The sequence below is a fragment of the Sipha flava genome, unplaced genomic scaffold (genome assembly GCF_003268045.1).
Source record: "Sipha flava isolate LNK unplaced genomic scaffold, YSA_version1 46_pilon_pilon, whole genome shotgun sequence".
In the NCBI taxonomy this organism is placed as follows: Eukaryota; Metazoa; Arthropoda; class Insecta; order Hemiptera; family Aphididae; genus Sipha; species Sipha flava.
The window spans coordinates 256,203-276,868 of NW_020273250.1; the positions used below are offsets into that span (position 1 = coordinate 256,203).

General features: G+C 27.5%; 2 protein-coding genes across 5 annotated transcripts; one reads left to right on the plus strand and one right to left on the minus strand.

Annotated features, from left to right (window-relative positions):
* Positions 1 to 704: 704 nt before the first annotated feature.
* LOC112689740 (Bloom syndrome protein homolog) lies at positions 705 to 13,223 on the minus strand. 4 transcript variants are annotated; one of them, XM_025563568.1, is made up of 19 exons: positions 13,019 to 13,223; positions 12,775 to 12,854; positions 12,405 to 12,502; positions 12,044 to 12,113; positions 11,909 to 11,985; positions 11,207 to 11,807; positions 10,777 to 11,108; positions 10,047 to 10,128; positions 9,622 to 9,769; positions 9,389 to 9,520; positions 8,988 to 9,252; positions 8,724 to 8,919; positions 8,306 to 8,490; positions 3,476 to 3,635; positions 3,207 to 3,397; positions 2,967 to 3,152; positions 2,627 to 2,765; positions 2,156 to 2,351; positions 705 to 931 (listed from the first exon to the last, which is right to left on the minus strand). In XM_025563568.1, exons 1-19 carry the CDS (start codon positions 13,147 to 13,149, stop codon positions 799 to 801), a joined length of 3,402 nt encoding a protein of 1,133 aa, XP_025419353.1. In that variant the 5' UTR covers positions 13,150 to 13,223; the 3' UTR covers positions 705 to 798. The 4 variants fall into 4 exon arrangements, with proteins under 4 accessions (XP_025419353.1, XP_025419354.1, XP_025419355.1 ...); XM_025563569.1 differs by lacking the exons at positions 11,909 to 11,985; positions 12,044 to 12,113; XM_025563570.1 differs by lacking the exons at positions 12,044 to 12,113; positions 12,775 to 12,854; positions 13,019 to 13,223 and having other exon boundaries at positions 12,405 to 12,491.
* An 87-nt stretch (positions 13,224 to 13,310) lies between these two features.
* Positions 13,311 to 17,445, plus strand: LOC112689741 (probable cleavage and polyadenylation specificity factor subunit 2). Its single transcript, XM_025563572.1, has 14 exons — positions 13,311 to 13,874; positions 13,976 to 14,135; positions 14,233 to 14,338; positions 14,534 to 14,779; positions 14,852 to 15,039; positions 15,103 to 15,225; positions 15,431 to 15,531; positions 15,622 to 15,774; positions 15,851 to 16,024; positions 16,090 to 16,450; positions 16,522 to 16,666; positions 16,740 to 16,789; positions 16,860 to 17,000; positions 17,242 to 17,445. The coding sequence occupies exons 1-14, from the start codon at positions 13,726 to 13,728 to the stop codon at positions 17,332 to 17,334; spliced, it is 2,190 nt and encodes a 729-aa protein (XP_025419357.1). The 5' UTR covers positions 13,311 to 13,725; the 3' UTR covers positions 17,335 to 17,445.
* The last annotated feature ends 3,221 nt before the right edge of the window (positions 17,446 to 20,666 follow it).

Consider the following 20,666-nt stretch of genomic DNA (forward strand, 5'->3'; position numbering starts at 1 on the left):
ATTGTCTGCTAGTGATCGCCGACGATAAAGTGGATAATCATCATTTTCAGTAATTGTTTCCGATATTAATGTCCGTGAATTAAGCTTGAACATTTTGATTAAATTTTTCACATGGACCATGTATCATATTTTTGATAACTACTTCATGCAAGCCAAGATCTACTTATTCATTAGGGATTTCAGCTGATATAACTTCATCAACTTCATTTGGCTTAATTTTTTCAACCCACTCAATATATGCATGCGGTAATCCACGTTTCTGCCACTCTACAGAATACATCCTGCAGCGTGTCTTACCAAACATACAATGTTTAACAATTAAATCCATTTTATGTGTCAATAGTTTTAATTTACTTTTAATTTTACTTTTTTTTTTAATTGAATTTTTTTTAAATCTTTTGTATGAGAATATAGAAAAGTGTTATTTTTAGACTTTTACAGGCAATTTTTTAAATTTTTCTCTCCGTAAGAACCATCCTCGTACTACAAGGAATATTATAAAAAAATAATTAGCAAAATTGGTTCAGCTGCTCTCGATATTTGCGCTTAGCAAGACATTCAGCAATTCAGTTTTATATTATAGATTATATCTATTAATCATATTGTAACTAATAAATTATAATTGATACTGACGGAGATGAAGAATGGCTATTGGAAAATATTTCCATAAATTAAAAAATGGAAAAAATAATAATTACACAGTATGATCATTTAAATAAAAAATATATTATATATTTGAACTTTGTTAATTGTTATGAAAAAAAAACCTAACTCTTATCACATTTTGTCAATATTGATTTATGTCGACGATTTTTTGGGCGATTGTAAGAAACCAGGTTTTCTTATAGGGCGCATTTTAGCATTCAATTTAAGTGCCGTCTTACGTATCTTAGCCATAGTAGATGTAGATGAATTTTTGGAACCACACTTCCTAAAAATAAAGAAAAATATTTGTATTCAATAAATATGCGTTTGTTTCGATTATTAAATATCAGACATATAGACTTGAAAAAGCAATAACCAAATATTTCGCAATTGAAATAATGAATAATAATTCTTAATTCAATACTTAATGCTAAATAACCAATGGTGTCTTCATAATATATACTAAATATGACGTATATGCGTTTATATTCTCAATATAATTTTAAAAAGTGCACGGATATACTACGTATACTCTCAAATCTCAAGCACTTCGCAGAGAAGTATTAAATGTAATTAGTTTTACAAGTTATAGTTTTGGCCTTATTTTGTAACAAATATTCAGTTTTCTCTCAGACATATAATGCAATACTATGAAGCAATATTGATGGTATACTATGTACTAACGATTGTATCAATTAATTTAAATAATTTTAATTTCTATTTCTATAAAAATTAACAATTTATGCATTTAAATTGTTAATATTTACAACCGTTTCCCACCGCCTCCATCTATAACAGTGATGTTCAACCTTTTTTCCTCGGCTGGCCATTTTGGTTAAACAATTATCTTTGAGTGGACCAACAAATATAAAAATACGATTAATATCAATATTATTTTAATAATGTTATTTTGTTACACATAGTAGGTATATAATATACATGTAGGTGCATATTGAATTTATTTCCAATTATTTTATGGACTACCGAAAGATTATAGATTGAAGTACACGCTGTAGATACACATTCATTTGATCAATACGTTCTTTTAAATGCACGATTTATAATATAAAATTTCTATTTGAAAATGTTCGAAAACAAAATTAATACATTTAAAAAAAATCGTATTTTATAATAGTTTACTTTTTTTTTTTTTTAATATTTTATTTTATTTTAAAAATTGTAACGGGTCACATTACATTCCTTCGTGGGCCACATGTAGCCTGTTGGCCCTGGGTTGGGAACCACTGGTCTATATCATAAAAATGCAAACACTCGTCGGCGTAGTATACTCTCAACAAAACTGATGGGAACATTACTATAAATAAGGATTCAGTATATGAATAGTATCTATAAATAGCTGTATCATGTATTAAATAAACAGTAGGTACCAAGAATTGTATACTTTTTCTTTTTTTTTTGGTTTACTATATACGGAGTATATATGTACATGTTTTTGTATTGTATTGTGTCTTAATTTTAATTATGGATTCAATAAAACACTAGTATTTATTTTTTTGCTCGGCCTTTTTTAAACCGTTTAGGTTTTCTAGTGGAAGATTTTGCTTTTCTTTTTTTACCTCTTGAACTCTCTAACATTTGGTTAACCATATCTTCATAACATGGAGAATTAAAACTATTTTCTGGATTATAATCACTGTTACTATCGGCTTCATTGAAGTTTTGTTTGTTTTCAGTACCTAAAATTTCTATTGAAAAACGAAAAAAAAAATGCTTTTCATTATATACTACCAAGTATACAAAATCAATCATAAATATATATTTCAGTATTTATTTTTTATAAGTATTGAAAAAATATAGGCAAGTTATAATCTTAATAATTTAATCGATTGCTTACATTAAATTTAATAATAAATATATGATTTTACTCTAGTTTTCATAATCAAGCTTTTGAAAGTAAGATATACTATAATAATATATTAACACGAGCAAAATAATAAAAATAAGATACTTGTATTTTTACCTAACTTTTCTGTAGCTGCTTGCCGTGTAATTTCTAATAAAGGTTCACCAAACTTGTCAAAATTAGATTTTGTAACACCATCAATTTTTAACATATCTTCTTCGTTTTCTGGCATTAGAAGTGACATCGAACGAATTGCCTACAAACAAATGCATTTTATAATTAATTACAGTTAAAACTATAATTGAATGGTTACTAAATATGTTTATGCTGATATTTACACTTTTTTTTACATTTAGTTTTAAAAAAAAAGTAATGATAATTTATACTTCTGAATGAAATATTTATGCATAATTTTATTAACAATTTATTTTTGAAATTAATATTTTATCCAACTAACTTGGACCGTCATGACAGCACTTGTATTGATTTCTAACGAAGCAGCTAAACCACGACACACATCCATAAGATTTTCATAGCATTTTTCTTGTATTTCTTTTAGCATTGGATTTATCGCTGGCTCTTTTTTACTAGAAGAAGTTTGATCAGCAACTGTATTATTTTTTGAACTCAAGGCAAGTGATAACTGATAAAAATAATGTTAATTTTAAAGTTACTTTATAAGTTATTATGAATTTACCTTGACAGATCCATTAAGAAGCTTTTCAGCTACAGGACCAATTCGAATATATGCATTCATAATATCAGATTTATTAGCAATCACCATCTCTTCTCTTAAATATCCTTCAAGTATTAATTTATTTATCAATCGCTCTACATCATGTCGATTCCAATGTACACCACAACCAAAAATATTGGAGCGTTCATGGCCTGAATCATGAGATTAATTTTATTTTGTTTCAAACTCATGAAATATAAATCATTGAATTGAATAATTAAAAATTATACCATGTAATTTCACTTTTTGAGTTTTACATCCTTTAAAAATGTCCACGAAATGAGTGAATGTAAAATTATTTTTCCAACTACTGTCTGAACCACAAATTTCTTGAACAGCAGTAATTAATTTGATGCTTTCTTCAGTGATATCAATTAATTTTGTAGATAGCTGAAATTGTTTAAAAATATAAAAACTATTATAAGTATAGTTCTTTGAGAAAGAAAAAAAAAATAAGAATCAATTGTATTCAAATAAATCAGTAAGAACATTCTAATATATATATAATATATTAATAAATAGTTTATATAGAAAAATAAATAAATAAATGCTTAGCCTAAATCATGATTTTATTGACTTTGTTACACTTGATGATGATTTTTTTATTCGAAATCGGTCGTACATTACAATTATGATAATACTCCAGACTAAGCATTCATTTAAGTATTTATTTATTTCTATATATAAAATAATTATTCATAGATAGATTCATGTACTCGTATATTGTTTTTTCAATGTTTTTGCTATCGTAATTCGTATATCAACTATTGCAGGGGTGGGCAACTGGCGGCCCGCGGGCCGCATTCGACCCGTGAGCCTTTTTTATCTGGCCCGTAATATATTTTTAAATTACATCATACAATTTTAAAGTTTATCGTCTATGCTCTAATTTATCAATATAATAATTGCTATCTAGTATTAAACATCGTTAAATGTCTAAATGTCATGTGTATGTATAAGTATGGCTTTCAACCATAGCTGTAACTAAACTATTTACCTATATCAGTTTTTTCGCACCATTCGGATTATGCTATCGTGTTTATTGAATTTATTATTTCCATATATATAAATGCTAATTAAAATTCATATTTTGAATGACTTTTTTTTTTCTTTTTTTTTCTATACTCTGGCCAGCTAGATTTAAATTTTCTAAAAATTGGCCCTCTAATAACTTCGAGTTGCTTATCCCTAAACTTTTGGACAAAATAAATTATCTTCATTATTACTTGCACTTGAACACAAATTGCTCCATGAAATCGATACCGTAAAAGTAATTGAATCATTTGCAAAAAAAAAAATGTTACAAAGTATTGTAACTATAAAGTTATATTCATAAGCGTGTGCAGACATAACTGGCAGGGTAGTCAAACATAACACATTATCATTTAATATTAACAAAAAATTTGCATTCGTAACTTCATTTAACTTAATAACTATATTTCTCCAGTATTCTTACATTTTTTTAACGTTAACTAATGTTTCGAAGTGGTTGAAAATAATATGTTTATTTATTATTGTGATCATATTGAATATTTTGGTGAGGGTGGGAAGTTTCACAGAATAGTCAAGTACCTACCCTGACTACCCCGTGTGCACGCTTATGGTTATATTTACGGTATTTACTACACTATTGTTATTTTTTTTCTTCCATTTTGGATAAGTAGTTCTGTAACAACTATGAAAATGGTACGAAAAAACTGTTTTTTTATGGTATTCGAAAACTAATTTTATAATACAATTAATTGTTTTTAATATTTTATTTGTTAAAATTGTTATCATTAGAGCTCGGATGTAAATGATCAAAATTTCATAAAAATATGCATTATAAAATGTCAAAATATGCAATTATGTACCATAAAATGTATTAAATATACCTATTTTTTCAACAAATATATGCAAAAAAATTGTTAATATTAATTAAAAAAATATATATACTCTTTTGAATATTGTATATTTTGTATATTTTGAATTTATGTATTTAAAATTACTTTATTACAAAAAATCACAGCTAATAAATATGAAAAAAAATATTAATTAGTTTTCGATCTATTAATGTTAAATTTTCATAGGCTAGCACTTTAAGTATCAGTATTACACTGCACAACAATAATTTTGCTGATATTTCGAAAATGACATAATTAACGGTAATGATAATTTACAATAATATGGACCATTTTTAATATTATACATATAATGTAATAGATTCCTACTCTCTAGTAATGAAGGTGGTGTATTTATTGCGGAAGTACTTATTAAGAAAGGAATCTTCCTTTCTTCTTCCTACACCTGTTACGTTTATTTAACTATTTGTTTGGTTTGTAAGGTCTTGAAACTTCCTCTCTTCATGGATTTTTTCAGCTTAACTCTATTTTTACTCTCACGGTTCCCTTCTTGATTTAATCTTTACAAATTATAAATCTATATCGGTCTCTCTTGCATTCAAATTTGCAGTTCCTCCTGATTCCTTCCATCCCACTCTTACTCTCACCCTATCATTTCCTCTTTCTGCTCTTACACTAACTAAGCCTCTTTCGTTTTTTGACTTCTCTAAGGCTGATTATCAATTTCTTCAACAATTAGGAACATACCTTCTGTTCAAATAATACTGATGAATCGATGTGTATTTTCCTTGATGCTCTACATTCGTCTATCCTTTCTTTTGTCCCCAATATATCCATTTCTCATTCTAATTTTCCCACGTGGTATACTCCTGAGCTTAAAAACTTTGTTTATCTAAAAAATCAAGCTCATGCTAAATATTAATCTTCACTTACCTTAGTTAACTACCACTTTTTTTCTATTCTCCGTGCCTGTTTTAGGCACGGAGAATCACGCTCAACTTCATCTATTCCTGCTAATTTAGTTTATGACGACTTCTCCAGTCAAGGCCGTAACTAAGGGGTCCAGGGGTCCGGACCCCCCCTCCCCCCGAAATTTTCAAAAGTAGAAACATTTTAGCGGCGAATATAGTTTATTAACTATAAATTGTATTAAATAATAATGTTAGATCCCCCCTGAAATTTTTTTCCAGTTACGGTCTTGTCTCCAATACTAATTCTGTTGACGCCGCTAATCTCTTCTCTAAGTATTTCTCTTCCATCTATGCATTTTCTCCTTCCTCAGTTTCTTTATCTTCTAACATCCAAATCTCTCAATTTATTCTTCCTTCTCATCCTTTCTTTTCTTTGGATGACGTCAGTAAGTCACTGTGTTCTCTCCGGAACATCAAATCTATCGGACCCGACGGATTACAAAGCCACTTCTTATTTATGTTAAGTAATGTTATTTCATGGCCTCTTTTTTTTCTATTTCGCAAGTCTATTGACTCTGGTGTGTTTTCTGCTGCTCCAAAAATTGGTTCCATTACTCCTCTTCTTAAATCTGATGATTCTAAGTTTGTCTCAAACTATCGTTCAATCAATCTTCTTTCCCATCTCTCTAAGGTCTTTGAATCTATCGTTCTTAATTCGTCTTCCTCTCAATTATATTCTTGTGGATGCACAGTACGGTTTTCGGCCAGGTCGTTCTACCACTACTTGTAACTTGGCACTTACTTCTTACAATTATAACTCTTTTCAGGAATTTAAACAGGTGGATGTAATTTATACGAATTTCTCCGAGGCTTTCGATCGTGTGGACCACAGTATTCTCATAAATACTTTAAATCAATTCGGTATTGGCGATCCCTTACTCTCTTGGCTCAACTCATATTTATTTAACCATCATCTCTACACATATGTCTCTGTCCTTGGTTCGTCCTCTGCTGCCTTTGTTCCTTTTTCCGGTGTACCTCAAGGTGCGGTTCTTTCCCTTCTCCTCTTTGTTAATTCTGCTCCTCTTGCTCTTCTTCATGTAAAACTACTTTATTATTCAATAAATAAATAAATAAATAAAACTTCTTATGTTTGCAGATGATAATAAGTTGTACCTTCGTATTAATTCTATATCTGATAGTACTCTTTTCCAACATGATCTCAATAATTTAGTGTTGTGGGGTGAGTCTCTAGGTCTCTCCCTGAACATATCCAAATTTTCGGTATTTTCTTTCTACAGTTCCCATTCTCATTTCAATTTCCTTTGCGTTAATCATAATATTACTATTAAATCTCCTAGTGACTCTATATGCGACCTAGGTTTTAAGTTTACTCGTGATCTTTCCCCTACCAAAGACATTGAAGACATTTGTTGCAGGGCAATTAAGATTCTTGGCTTTATCCTGCGTTCCTCCACCAAGTTCCATTTTGCATCACCCCTCAAAGGGGTAAAAAATAAAATAATTCATAAATATATGCTACTTAATCTAAAAACAATCGATATATGCATTTATATGCTCAAATATGCAAAAATATTCAAAATAAGTTTTCATATTTGCAATCGAGATTTCATAAATTGAATTTTTATAATATTAGATTATAATTCTGGTTGCGCAAAAAAAATATGCCGTCATAAACATACAAGCTCTAGTTATCATATAAAAGTTCATATTTGATTCTTATATTGTAAATATTTTTGTTTTTAAAAATTTAACTTTGAGATTCAACACTTCCTTTGTCAAAGAGGTTTTTTACCATTTTAATACTGGACACTGCTGGGCATTATTAGCTCTAAAATTACTGTGCCTTGGGGCTAGGTATTAATTCAGACCTGCATATTACACGGTATAGGTATATTTATATAGGAGGAAACTCAGAATGATCTGTTCGTTTCGAGATTTTAATATACACAACATATTTGGCCGGAAAGTAACTGGAATAGTAATTCGTATTGTCTAAAATTAAAAATTAAATTTTCCTATCGAAATTTTAATATTGTTTCATACGTATTGATGAATTTTATTTGAGTGGATGGAATATTGTAAAAATATATATGATTGTTGTTTTAAATAACGATTAATAATTGTTATGTTTTTACATTTTCAATGGTAAAATAAATGGAGCCTCTTAGAAACGATAGCGAAACTCTGAGGACTCCGCGGAGCACAGTTTTGGAATCACTGCCCTTACTCAATTAAATTGACAGAGAAAGCATTAAATTATTTATGTTAATAAATAACTAGATACCTTATTGCGACAATTGTCACACATAGTCTCTTCATTAGAAATGCATTGAACTCTATCGAATATTTCATCAAAATAGTTAAGTTGTAAAGCACGACGACAGTCAGTTTTGTTTTCGCAGTATGATACAATTCTACAAAGGTTCTGCAAACGTACTTTTTTTGTTTCGAAAGTCGCTCCGTTTCCAACTAAAAATAGTTAATACATTTAAAATTGATTTCCAACAATTATTTATTTAATTACTATAAATAACATTTTTTTGAAACAAAAAAAAACATTTTATAGTAAATTAAAATCATATTTATTGCCATATAGATCATATTAATTAATTCATACTTATGTATGGTACATTTAAGAAACTTTGTATTTACATCAATTTTTAAGAACAATAAAACGTTTACAAGAATAACAATTTACATACTTTGAATGAGTTTTTGTATACGATGCATATCTGAATAGACATAAAACAGAATGCAGTGTGCAACATCACCATCTCGGCCAGCTCTACCAGATTCTTGATAATAACCTTCAATAGATTGTGGTAATGAATAATGTATAACATATCGTACATCAGGTTTATCAATGCCCATGCCAAATGCAATCGTAGCACAAACTAGCTGATATAAATATTTGAAAATATTATAAATTTAGTTTAGACAATTTAAATACAATTAAAATGAATTACATTCAATTTATTTGATGTCCATTGCAATTGAATATTATTTCTTTGTTTATCAGTTAACCCAGCATGGTAACTTGCTACTTTGATTCCTTCTCTAGACAATAGTACAGCAGTACTGTCACATTCCTTTTTAGTCATGCAATAAATTATACCAGATTGACGATCAAATTTAGATTTTATTAGTTTGACAATTTCTAATAATGTAGATTTACCACTTTTTGGAATTACTTCATAAACTAAATTGGGTCGATTAAAACTAGATATGAACCTAAACATTTTAAACATACTTTTATGTTTGATAAATTATATAAGTTACTCATATACAATTAAAATAGAATGTATAAAATAAATGAAAATAAAAATTCTGTAAAGAAAATATGCTTCAAAATAAATCAATATTTTACCATTTTGTATCTTCAATATTAAGTTGGTGTAAAATATCTTTGCGAACACGTTGTGTTGCGGTAGCTGTTAATGCCATTATCGGGACATTTTTATAATTTTCTTTTAATACACCTAATTGCTTATAATCTGGCCTAATATTAAAAAAAAAAAAAAAAAAAAAAAAAACATAAATTGAATGTGATAAATATGTAATATAATAATATAATTGTTATGAAAAAAACCATATACAAACCGAAAATCATGACCCCAATTTGAAACACAGTGAGCTTCATCAATAACTATTCGAGCTAACATATTTCTACAATATAAATTGTTTAAGACTTGTAATAGTTTATTGCTTGCTTTAACTTTTTCAGGAGTAACATACAATAATTTGAATCCTTGAATATAAAATAATATTGTTATTATGCAAATTATTTCAATGAACTCAAATTTATATTAATAAACTATTACATAATGCCTAAAATAAATTAAATAAATGGTTTTGTTTAAATTATAATAGGTTAAATATAGGATAATACATCTAATTTGTATGATTATGACGTCTTATAGTGGTTTAATTAACATAAGATTAATAAATTTTATAATTGCATACTATAACCATATGTTTTTCTCATAAAGTAAAAACTTTCTATTTTGTGCATATAAAAATTCTACCTGGTTCAGCTTCCCAAAGTTTAGAAAAGATTTCATTTTCTTCATCAGCTGTAATATTACTTAATAAATGAGCAGCCGGTATCTAAAAACACCAAAATTATTTCAACATTATTAAAATATTGAATTGGTTTATAATATCAAAAATATAAATAAAGTTAATAATGGATAAAAATAATATATATTTATCTAAAGTCGTGTTTGTACAAATTCCTGCTGTCAAAACCCTCTTTTAATAAAATCCCACTGGGTAAAAAAAACAAATAATATTATGTTTAAAGTATTTATTAAACGGTTTAAAAAGTGGTTTTGTACATCATGTATTACATCATACATGAACTTTTAAGACGTGTTTATTTATTTATTTATTTTTTTTTGCAGGATTTTGGAGGTAGAATTTTGTTCTGGTTTCATCGATAGCAGAGATTCTCAAATTTAATATGTTTATTACAAATCAGTCATACACCACTAATATCTATAAATAATACTGTTCAAAGTTTTTAAGCTTTTATATCGAAAATTAATTCACACAAATTATAAAATTCAATAAAAAATAATATAGATAATTTTAAATTTCGTATATGAGTACAAATATTAATAAATAAATATAAAAATTTAATTTATTTTCCAAACCAAAATATGGACTTTCTTGTACCACTAGTAATACACATACTACAATTTGAAAATCTCTGATCAATAGCATTAAAATATTATTAATCAATTAAATAATTACATCAAGAGATTTTAATTTTTGAGTTTGATCAATTATTAAGGATTTTAGTGGTGAAATTACAATAGTAATGCCTCTAGATATAACCGCAGGTAATTGATAACATAATGATTTTCCACCACCTGTTGGCATTAGTATAAAACAATTATGTCCCAGCAAAGCAGCATTAATAGCTTCAAATTGATTTTCTCGAAAATTTCGGAGTCCAAAAGTTCTTTTAAATACTGCTAATAGTTCCCACGAGAAATCATAATCAGTTCTAGTCAACTCAGTTTTGGATGAGTCTGTTTCTGTTGAGTTCAATAGATTAATATTTTGACTAGTAGTTGATTTATCTAAATAAATTAAATTGTAATAAAATAATCAATTGTTATAAAAATATATATTAATTATATTAAAAATATTAATATGTTATTATTAACTTAACACTTACTTTCATTCATAATTTGTGAACTAGGAGTTGATTTTTGAACATCTACATTTATATTGAAATCTGATTTGTCGTGGCTAATTTTATTATTTTCTTTTGAATTAAAATGTAATGATGTTACAGTACATGTCAAATTATTAAGTCTAGATTGGGTTATTGATGAATTACTAGATGTAGGTATATCAGAAAATGAATGCAAGTTTGATAACTTTACTGAATTATTATCATAATTCAAGTTCAAATTTATTTGATTTTCTAATTTTTCATCTAATAGCATATCATTATTGTCTGATATATTTTTTGAAATTTTTTCTTCTTTAATATTTTTATCAGGACTAATAAAAGTATCATTCAAAACATTAAGGCTGTTTTCTTTTTTAATTATTTCTTGTTGAGATTTTAATTGTGCTCTTGCAACTTTTAATTTATTTTTAATTTTTTGTCTAACTTTTTTAAAATGAGGCAAAGATGATGGATCTCGAAGACCTGGTATATTAATGGCTACATTTTCTGGTATATCAACGAACATGTCAAACACTTTTTGCAGCATATCATATTCTAATTTTTCTAGACTTTTAACATGAGCTTCTAGTTTCTTAGTTACCTAAAAGACATTTTTAAATATTAAAAATGTTATTACATCATTTTATATATATATATTTATATTTAAATATATAAATAGTAAATTAAACAAACTCTTCTTACGTCCATATATCTAACATCAAGTACATTCATATTTTCATTATTTAATAAAGTCTCAATTTTTTTTGATAAATTTGGATCTATATGTCAATAAAAGATTATTAATATTTTATACTTAGACAATATAAAACTACATACCAGAATGATTTCTGTTTAAGATTAAATTAGTCTTTTGTAATCTTTTATTATTTTCTGAAGTAGAAGCCACCTTAAATAATGAAAACATTTTATCTATTTGGGAAGTATTCTTCTTTATAAGAGAATAATTAATTCAGAATCATTAAATTTTATAATTTATAAATTTGACAAATGTCACAGAATTTTAGTGCCAGAAATCAAAATGATAATTTAAATACTATATTTTAGGTTAATAAATAATAGTTATTTTCTGTCTAGTGATAAAATTAAAACTTAAGTAAAATGCAATAATTGCTCTTTATTTATCTTACTGATGATAAATAGCTTGATTACACAAAATAATTAAAATATTATTACTTACTATGTTAGACTTTTGAGATTTTGTGATTTTTATAGTAGAATTTTCTTTAGTAGTATGGTTTTTTAATTCAGTATTAGGAGATCCACTATTACGGCTTGCTGAAATAGTTTTATTGTTTTAAATAATGAAATTATTAAAAAATAAAAATGTATAAAATAATTAATATGATATCAATTGCATTTTATATTTGCCTAAATCACAAAATATCTACAAATTTGTCATAACATTTTTTATGAGAAAAGTTCTATAATTAGTATAAAAATTTATCCACTTGCATAATGCAAGTATGAGGACAAATTTATAATAAACATTTTTCATGAATAAATACATAGAAAAAGTAAAGCATTTGTTAGGATATTATTATACTTACACTGCTTGGTGGATGCAGATTGAAGATCTTCGCAAGACTGTTTGGTGCTTGTTAAATTATCAATATCATTTTCAAGTACACTACAATTCAAAAATTATGATATAAAATTAAATAAGTATATTGTTAGGTATTTATTTTAATTCATTTTAAAAATAGTTAAATATCAATGATGACTATTAATTGATTTTGATTAAGTTTGGAAAACAAATAAAAAAAATTAACAATAAAAAAAAACGCTATTAACTCGGATCTTGCAGTATTTTGACTGTCTTCTGACGTTTTCAGTTTCAGGGCATTCTGTTCGAATTCATTTCTCTCAGCAAATGAATTGAGGTGTTTAAAAATCGCACTAGGTTTCTTCAACTGAAAACTCATGATTTTAAACAATGTTTGTGGTGCATTGACATCTATACTGTTACATTAAAAATATAAGTAATATAATGAATATTATCAATTTCCAAATAATAATATTATTATTTACTTACACCATGATAACATAGATAATATTAATATGATAATATGATAACGTCCGACAAACTTTTTCGACGTTGGCACAACCGTGCGTGAATCCTATTCGCTTATTTGTTTTCTAGCGATTGTTGTGTTGATGAATTTTACCGGCTGCTGGATAAAGCTCCTTGATTATTGTTTGCAAATAAATTGCAATTCATTTATATAATCACGGATAAACGTACCTTTTACTTGCTACTACCCTTGATCTCGAGACGCAGATAAGCAAGAGAGCAGCTTAACGAATAACATTGGTTTTCTTTTATTTACAATTTCTTGTGGTCCGCTTTTTGCGCCCCCAACCGCCGTCGGAACGGCGAAACAACATCAGCCTGTTGGCGCGTGCTCCTTCGATCGTGTCAACTACGCCAAAACTACCCCGGGGTCGTCCAACGCTGTACATTGACACGGCTGTCGTTGACGGTGTCCGATCTCGACTAAATGACGTCCATTATAAAGTTTTTCACTCTGTCCGGTGCCATGGACGAGTCGCCTCCTTGTTATTTACTACAAATCGACGAATTCAAATTCCTATTAGACTGCGGATGGAACGAACGCTTCAGCATGGGCGTAATTAATAAAATGAAAAGGTTGGGTTCACTGTGGGTGTTGCGTGTATGCCCAAGTTTTAAATATCGAATTGATTGGTTAATTTTTTTTTTTTTTCTTAATCTTTGTTTTGCTTCTTAAGGTATATGCATCAAGTAGACGCTGTACTGTTATCGCACCCCGATAGATTTCATCTTGGAGCCTTGCCGTACCTGGTCGGAAAATGTGGTTTGAACTGCCCTGTTTATGCTACTATACCTGTTTACCAGATGGGTCAGATGTTTATGTATGATTTACATCAAGTATGGTTTTGATTTGTTTATTTTTATTCAAATGCCTATTTTTTTTCTATGTTAAAAATGTATGTATGATGTTCTTATTGTATTTTTGTTACTATAGTCTTTGTGCAATGTGGAAGATTTTACCTTATTTAATTTAGATGATGTCGATTCTGCTTTTGATAAAGTTATTCAAGTGAAATATAATCAAATTGTTTCGTTAAAAGGTATTATTTTTATTGAAACTAATATTATAATTAAATTAAATTCATTTTTTATTTCACGATTATTATCCGATTATTTTTTATTTATCATTTTATACTAACTATATGTAATTAAATTCTTAGAATCTTTATATTGTTTTGCTGTCTTAATTTTTTAATTATATCATGTAAAGTATCATATTTTATCATTTATTCCAGGTAAAGGAATTGGCTTGAGAATAGTAGCGTTGCCTGCTGGTCATATGGTTGGTGGTACAATATGGAAAATATCTAAGGTAGGTGAAGAAGATATTGTATATGCGGTGGATTTTAATCATAAAAAAGAAAGACATTTGAACGGAAGTGACCTGGAAAAACTTGGAAGACCATCATTACTTATATTAGATTGTTTTAATGGTGCTTATTCACAACCTAGGCGTAGATCTCGTGATGAAGCATTAATGAGTATGACATTATTCAATATATTTTAAAATATATAACATGATATCAGTTAATTTTTTTATGTATTGATTTTAGCTTGTATTTTGACAACCCTTCGTGTTAAAGGAAATGTTTTAATTGCAATTGATACAGCTGGACGTGTTTTAGAGTTAATGCATATGTTAGACCAACTATGGCGCAATAAAGAATCTGGACTTGGTGTTTATTCATTAGTATTTTTAACAAATGTTAGTTATAATACTGTGGAGTTCGCAAAATCACAAGTATGTTTTTTTAACCTTTCTCTTTAATTGCTTTGAACTGATTTTATTTAACTTTATTTTTAGATTGAATGGATGAGTGATAAATTAATGAAAAGTTTTGAAGGTGCCAGGAACAACCCATTTTTTTTCAAGCATGTAAAACTATGTCACAACATGAATGATTTAAGTAAAATTTCCGAACCTATGGTATAATATAATATTTATTTATTATTAATATTGAATGTCTAATGAAAATATCCATATGATAGATTAATTTATAAAATAGTTAAATATTCTTTGTATATTTTGTTCTTTTACCATATAATATTCAATGGCATTTTGATTTCTAAATTTTTCATTCATAAATATTCAGTTAAATTAGTCATCTACTAACTTTGATTTTTATTTTAAGGTTGTATTAGCTAGTAATGCAGATCTCGAAAGTGGATTTTCGAGAGAAGTTTTCCTTCTGTGGGCTACAAATCCAAAAAATAGTATTATTCTTACAGACAGGTAATATAAGATAATAATATGAGATATTTATTTTTATTATTTATATTAAAATATAATCTATACAAATTTACAAATATACCAAATATACAGAACTGCATATGGTACATTAGCACGTGATTTAATTGATGAAGGTGGTGATAGGCATATTAAACTAATTATTAAAAAACGCGTACCTTTAGACGACGCTGAGTTAGAAGAATATAATATCAAACATAATGCTGAAAAAATGGAAGCTACTGAAAAGTATTATCTTGTATTCAATATTTTGGTATATAAATTACTTTTTTCAAGTTATTTAAAAAATTATAAATATTTTTAGTGAACAAGTCAGTTCTGATTCTGAAGAAGAAGTAGAGGCTATGAGAGGCAAGCATGATTTATTAGTAGATGCTGAAGTATCCACAGCAAAAAAATCTTCAAAGAAAGAATTGCCCCCTATGTTTCCATATTATGAGGAAAAATGCAAATTTGACCCATATGGAGAAATTATAAAGTAATGTCTTTAAATGTCTTTTAGTTTGCATTTAAATTAATATTTGTACTTATTATTTATTTTAGACAAGATGAATTCATGAAATTTGATATTATTCCGGGAGGAGAACCAAATAAAGATGAATTAAATAAGGAAACAGAAGATGATGAAGAAGAAATTGATATTCCATCTAAGTGTCTGAAGTATGAAGAGATTATTTACGTTGCAGCAAAGATTGTTCATATTGATTTTGAAGGTCGTTCTGATGGAGAATCATTAAAACAAATTGTACTTGCACTAAAACCTAGACGTTTGATATTAGTAAGAGGTAACCCAATAAGTACAAAGGTTGTTTTGAACTTTGCCAATGTATTTACAGACAGTAAAGTTTTTTCACCTAGAATTGGACAATGTATGAATGTAACTTCTGAATCTCATATTTATCAAGTAATAAATTAGTTATTATTCACCTTATAATATTTATTTGAAATGGTAATTTAATTGTGCGATAATTTAAGGTACGTTTGACTGATGCGCTTCTTTCAACTTTAAATTTTAAAAAAGGACCAAATGGAGATTTAGCATATGTAGATGCCAAGTTAAAATTAAAAAATGAAAAAGATAATAAAATGAATGTTGACCAAGTAGCTGTACCTGAAAAAAGTAAAGTATCTATTTATTAATTCATAAAAATTGATTTCAAATTTGTTTATATTATTTTAATATGTATTTCCAGTGCCAAGAATAGATGATCAGATTTATACATTAGAACCTCTAGCAGAACATGTATGTTTGATTTAGTTTTGTTTATTCTGATAAATAACATTCTTCAATGGTATGTGCATTTCTGTTACAGGAAACTCTTCCACATAAGACTGTATTTATAAACCGTTTAAAATTGTCTGATTTTAAACAAATTTTATCCAGAAATAATATTCCATGTGAACTATCGAGAGGTGTCTTATGGTGTTGCAACCGTACTGTTTGTGTTCGAAGAGTAAATATAATTTTAAATTAAATAAAAGAAAAAATTGTATTTTTAAGAATCTTAGTTTTTCATAAAGAAATCCTTAGATTCTTAGTTATGTGAATTAATTAAATATAAGTTAAACTTTATTTTTCTGTTTTAAAATTTCAACTTTAAACTGCTTTATTCATAATATTCTTTATGATAATTATTTTTTTTTTGTTTTTGAATACAAATTTATACATATATATGTATATTATTTTTTTTTTAGAATTCTTCAGGAAAAGTTCTGGTGGAAGGAATTATTAGCCGACAATACTATTTTATCCGTAGTTTGTTGTACAATCAATTTATAATTGTTTAATTGAACTAAGGAAATGATTTTTAAAAGATGATCATTGAGGGAGAGATATTTATTATACAATTTAACTATGATTGTTGATCAATATAATGAATGCTACTTTAAATATTATTATATAATTTTTATTTTATTATATTTAATAAACTATTTTTAAGTGTATAATTAATAACTAATTAAAATTCCATTTGACATTGCATTTTTTATGCAATTTTTTATATGGTTTTTACTTAATGTATGCAATTTAAATAAAAGATATATATCTATGAATATTAATTTGAAACATTTATAATTTATACAAGTTAAACATAAAGAATGAATTGTTTTATTTAACCCTTCACTGCATGATTTTTATTAATAAATAAAAAAAAATGTTTTTTAATAGATTAAAACCTGTAGAATCTAATAAAATTATTAAAAAAATTCAGTTATGAAATCTAAGTACTCAATTTGACTCAATTTCAAGCAATGCATGTATGCACTTCCATGCACCATCGGTATACAATAATTATTACGTCTCAAATTTTAAAATTCATGTAGGCCCATGCACTTCCATGCGTCATTGATATACACGGTCTATCAAAAGTCTTCATCCAATTTCAAAAATTTATATTTATATTAAAAATGAAGATATAAGGGTAAAATAAAGTAAAATGTATTCTTAAAATAGTCAAGTTTTATTTACTTTGGTTACAAATGTTTAATATGACCCCCACCGGCTGCCCGACACACATCTATACGGTAATCAAATTCTTCCCAAACGTTGCTGATCATATCTGATATCGCGGCATGAACAGCATCTTTGATTCTAATTTTAAGCTCTTCCAAGGTTGTAGGTAATGGTGGTACATACACTTTATCTTTTATGTAGCCCCATAAAAAAAAATCACACGCTGTGAGGTCAGGGAAACGTGGTGAACAGGGATGAACTTCGAACAAAACTGTCGAACATGCTCGATGTTTCCGTTAGAGAAACAAGGTCGACCTGAGCGTTTCTGTGCACACAGACAACAACTTTCTTGGAACGTTTGGTGCCAACGTCGAATCCTTTGAGTAGTAGGAGCTTCAGTTCCCTAAGTTCTTCGAAAATCACGTTGAATGGTTAATGCCGACTCGCACTTATTGAAACGTAGGACGTAAAACGCTTTCTGTTGTGGAGTCGTCATAACGAAACAAACTAACGGTTCCTAGTTCACTAACCATTACGGTGCCAAATTTATCAACTAAATAACTTAAAATAAACTTAGTTATATAATCTTTCCATTAATACATCGGTCATTAACCTGCGATTAACTGTTGCCGAACTATATCAGTTCGTAATCAGATGAAGACTTTTGAAACACCGTGTATTATGTTAAAAAGCAGTTATAGAATAAAATGTTAAATACATGATTATTATTTAAACACAAATTAGATTCTAAAAAATTTTTCTGAAAGTTAAAATTCAGTTAGGTATAATGAAATAAATTGAAGCAATTTCTTTCTGTATTATAACATAAAAAAATATCGCACTTAGCAAATTATTGAAATTTATATTTTGGTAGTTTACATACGCATCCAAACGTATTTTTGCATCGAAGTATCGAAATTATTATATTATCTTCAGAAAAATACACAGGATAATTTAGAATATTATCAGCATCGTCTACAGCTTCATTTAAAATGCGGTAGTCATTTGCTAATAATTCCTAATTATAAATTAACAAATATTAAGTATAATAAAATACTAACATTATGAAAATAAAAATAAGCAACTTATGGGCAATTCGAATATTTCGTCATCACTTGACCAATATCAGCAAACTCATCGTCGCTTTCAATTGGTATGCTTAAAATTCATTGAATTTCTGATTCGTTATTTACTAAATTACTCTTTTTAATTTTATAATCTTGTAATAATAGCTAATCAAAAAATAACTACGCAAACAACTACAAATCAAAAATTGACGGAGTCGAGAATAGTAATAACTATTAGTGCCTATATTGCATGGAAGTGCACCAATGCATTAGAACAAAATACGTCATTATACAGTATTCAACATAAAATTATTATCTTGGTATCTATATTAATCATGTAACAGACATATCCTGAAGTGTGATATATTTTTTGAATTTCCCATTGATTTTATTTTCGTCATAACACACATTCAAGCATTGTCTGATAATGGATATTTCATAATGTTACTTACGTGAATTTATTTTAAATATATGGAATACGTAGTACCATAAATACTAGTAGTTATAATCAATGGTAGTACACTCTAACAGTGAAATTTAATACTCAACTGCTTTGTCATATTATATGTTTTTATTATTGATATCAATAAAAATCATAATATTCTTACTATAACCATCGAAACAACGCAGTGCTCTAATGCCCTTGTATGCAGTGAAGTGAAAATTAAACATGTAGGTAGAAAAAATGTTGTGACGTTTCGGCCTTTTTTTTATATTGGAGCTTACTGCGCACCCACTATGTAAGGGAAATACTTAAGCGAGCCGTACACCAGAGAAATTATAAACTCGAAACTATAATTACATGAAACTAGCCGATATATTTGCATAGGGAAACACACCGAGTTTCATGTAATTATTTTTATTTATAGTTGTTTACGAAATTGATAACACGAAATTTGTCATTCTGGTTTCATTGTTTCAGTTTCATGAACATTTTCATTAGTTATGCACGTTTTTTTTAGTTTTTTACTGAGTGAATTATGTTCTATCATAGAATTTGATTTATAAATTTATTTACTATTCAATACAAAATTACATACTACATACTTAAAATACTAGTACTAGAAAAGTACTAGACATTTTTTTTTTATGTGCTCACCACCAAAGTAAAATCACGTCATCCTCGTCAGACATTTTATAACTTATCATACTTCGTTATTTTATACCTAGTTTTATTGTTTAAGTTTCTTCAGTATACAGATCAACGTGAAGCTAGTTTCTGAAACCGATAGCATACAAAAAGTTTTGTGTTTATAATTTTTCTGGTGTACAGCCTTACATGGGGACCTACGCGTCGCTCCACGTGGTATAATGTATAATATAATATATACAGCTGTACAGTTAATTTTTAAAAGCTAATAATTATAGAATTTCAAATTACTATTATTTAATATTTATTGCATTATTTTATTCATACCTACCATAAAGTGTCTGTTATACGCGTGGATGAATTTTTAAAAATAACGGATAATATAAAACCCGATATCTATATCGCTATCGATTCAGCATATAAAAACCTATTTTTGAAAAATAGTGCTAAACTGGTTCCAATTATTGAAACAATTATGTTTTGTGGCCGTCGAGAAGTAGCGGGAGATAAT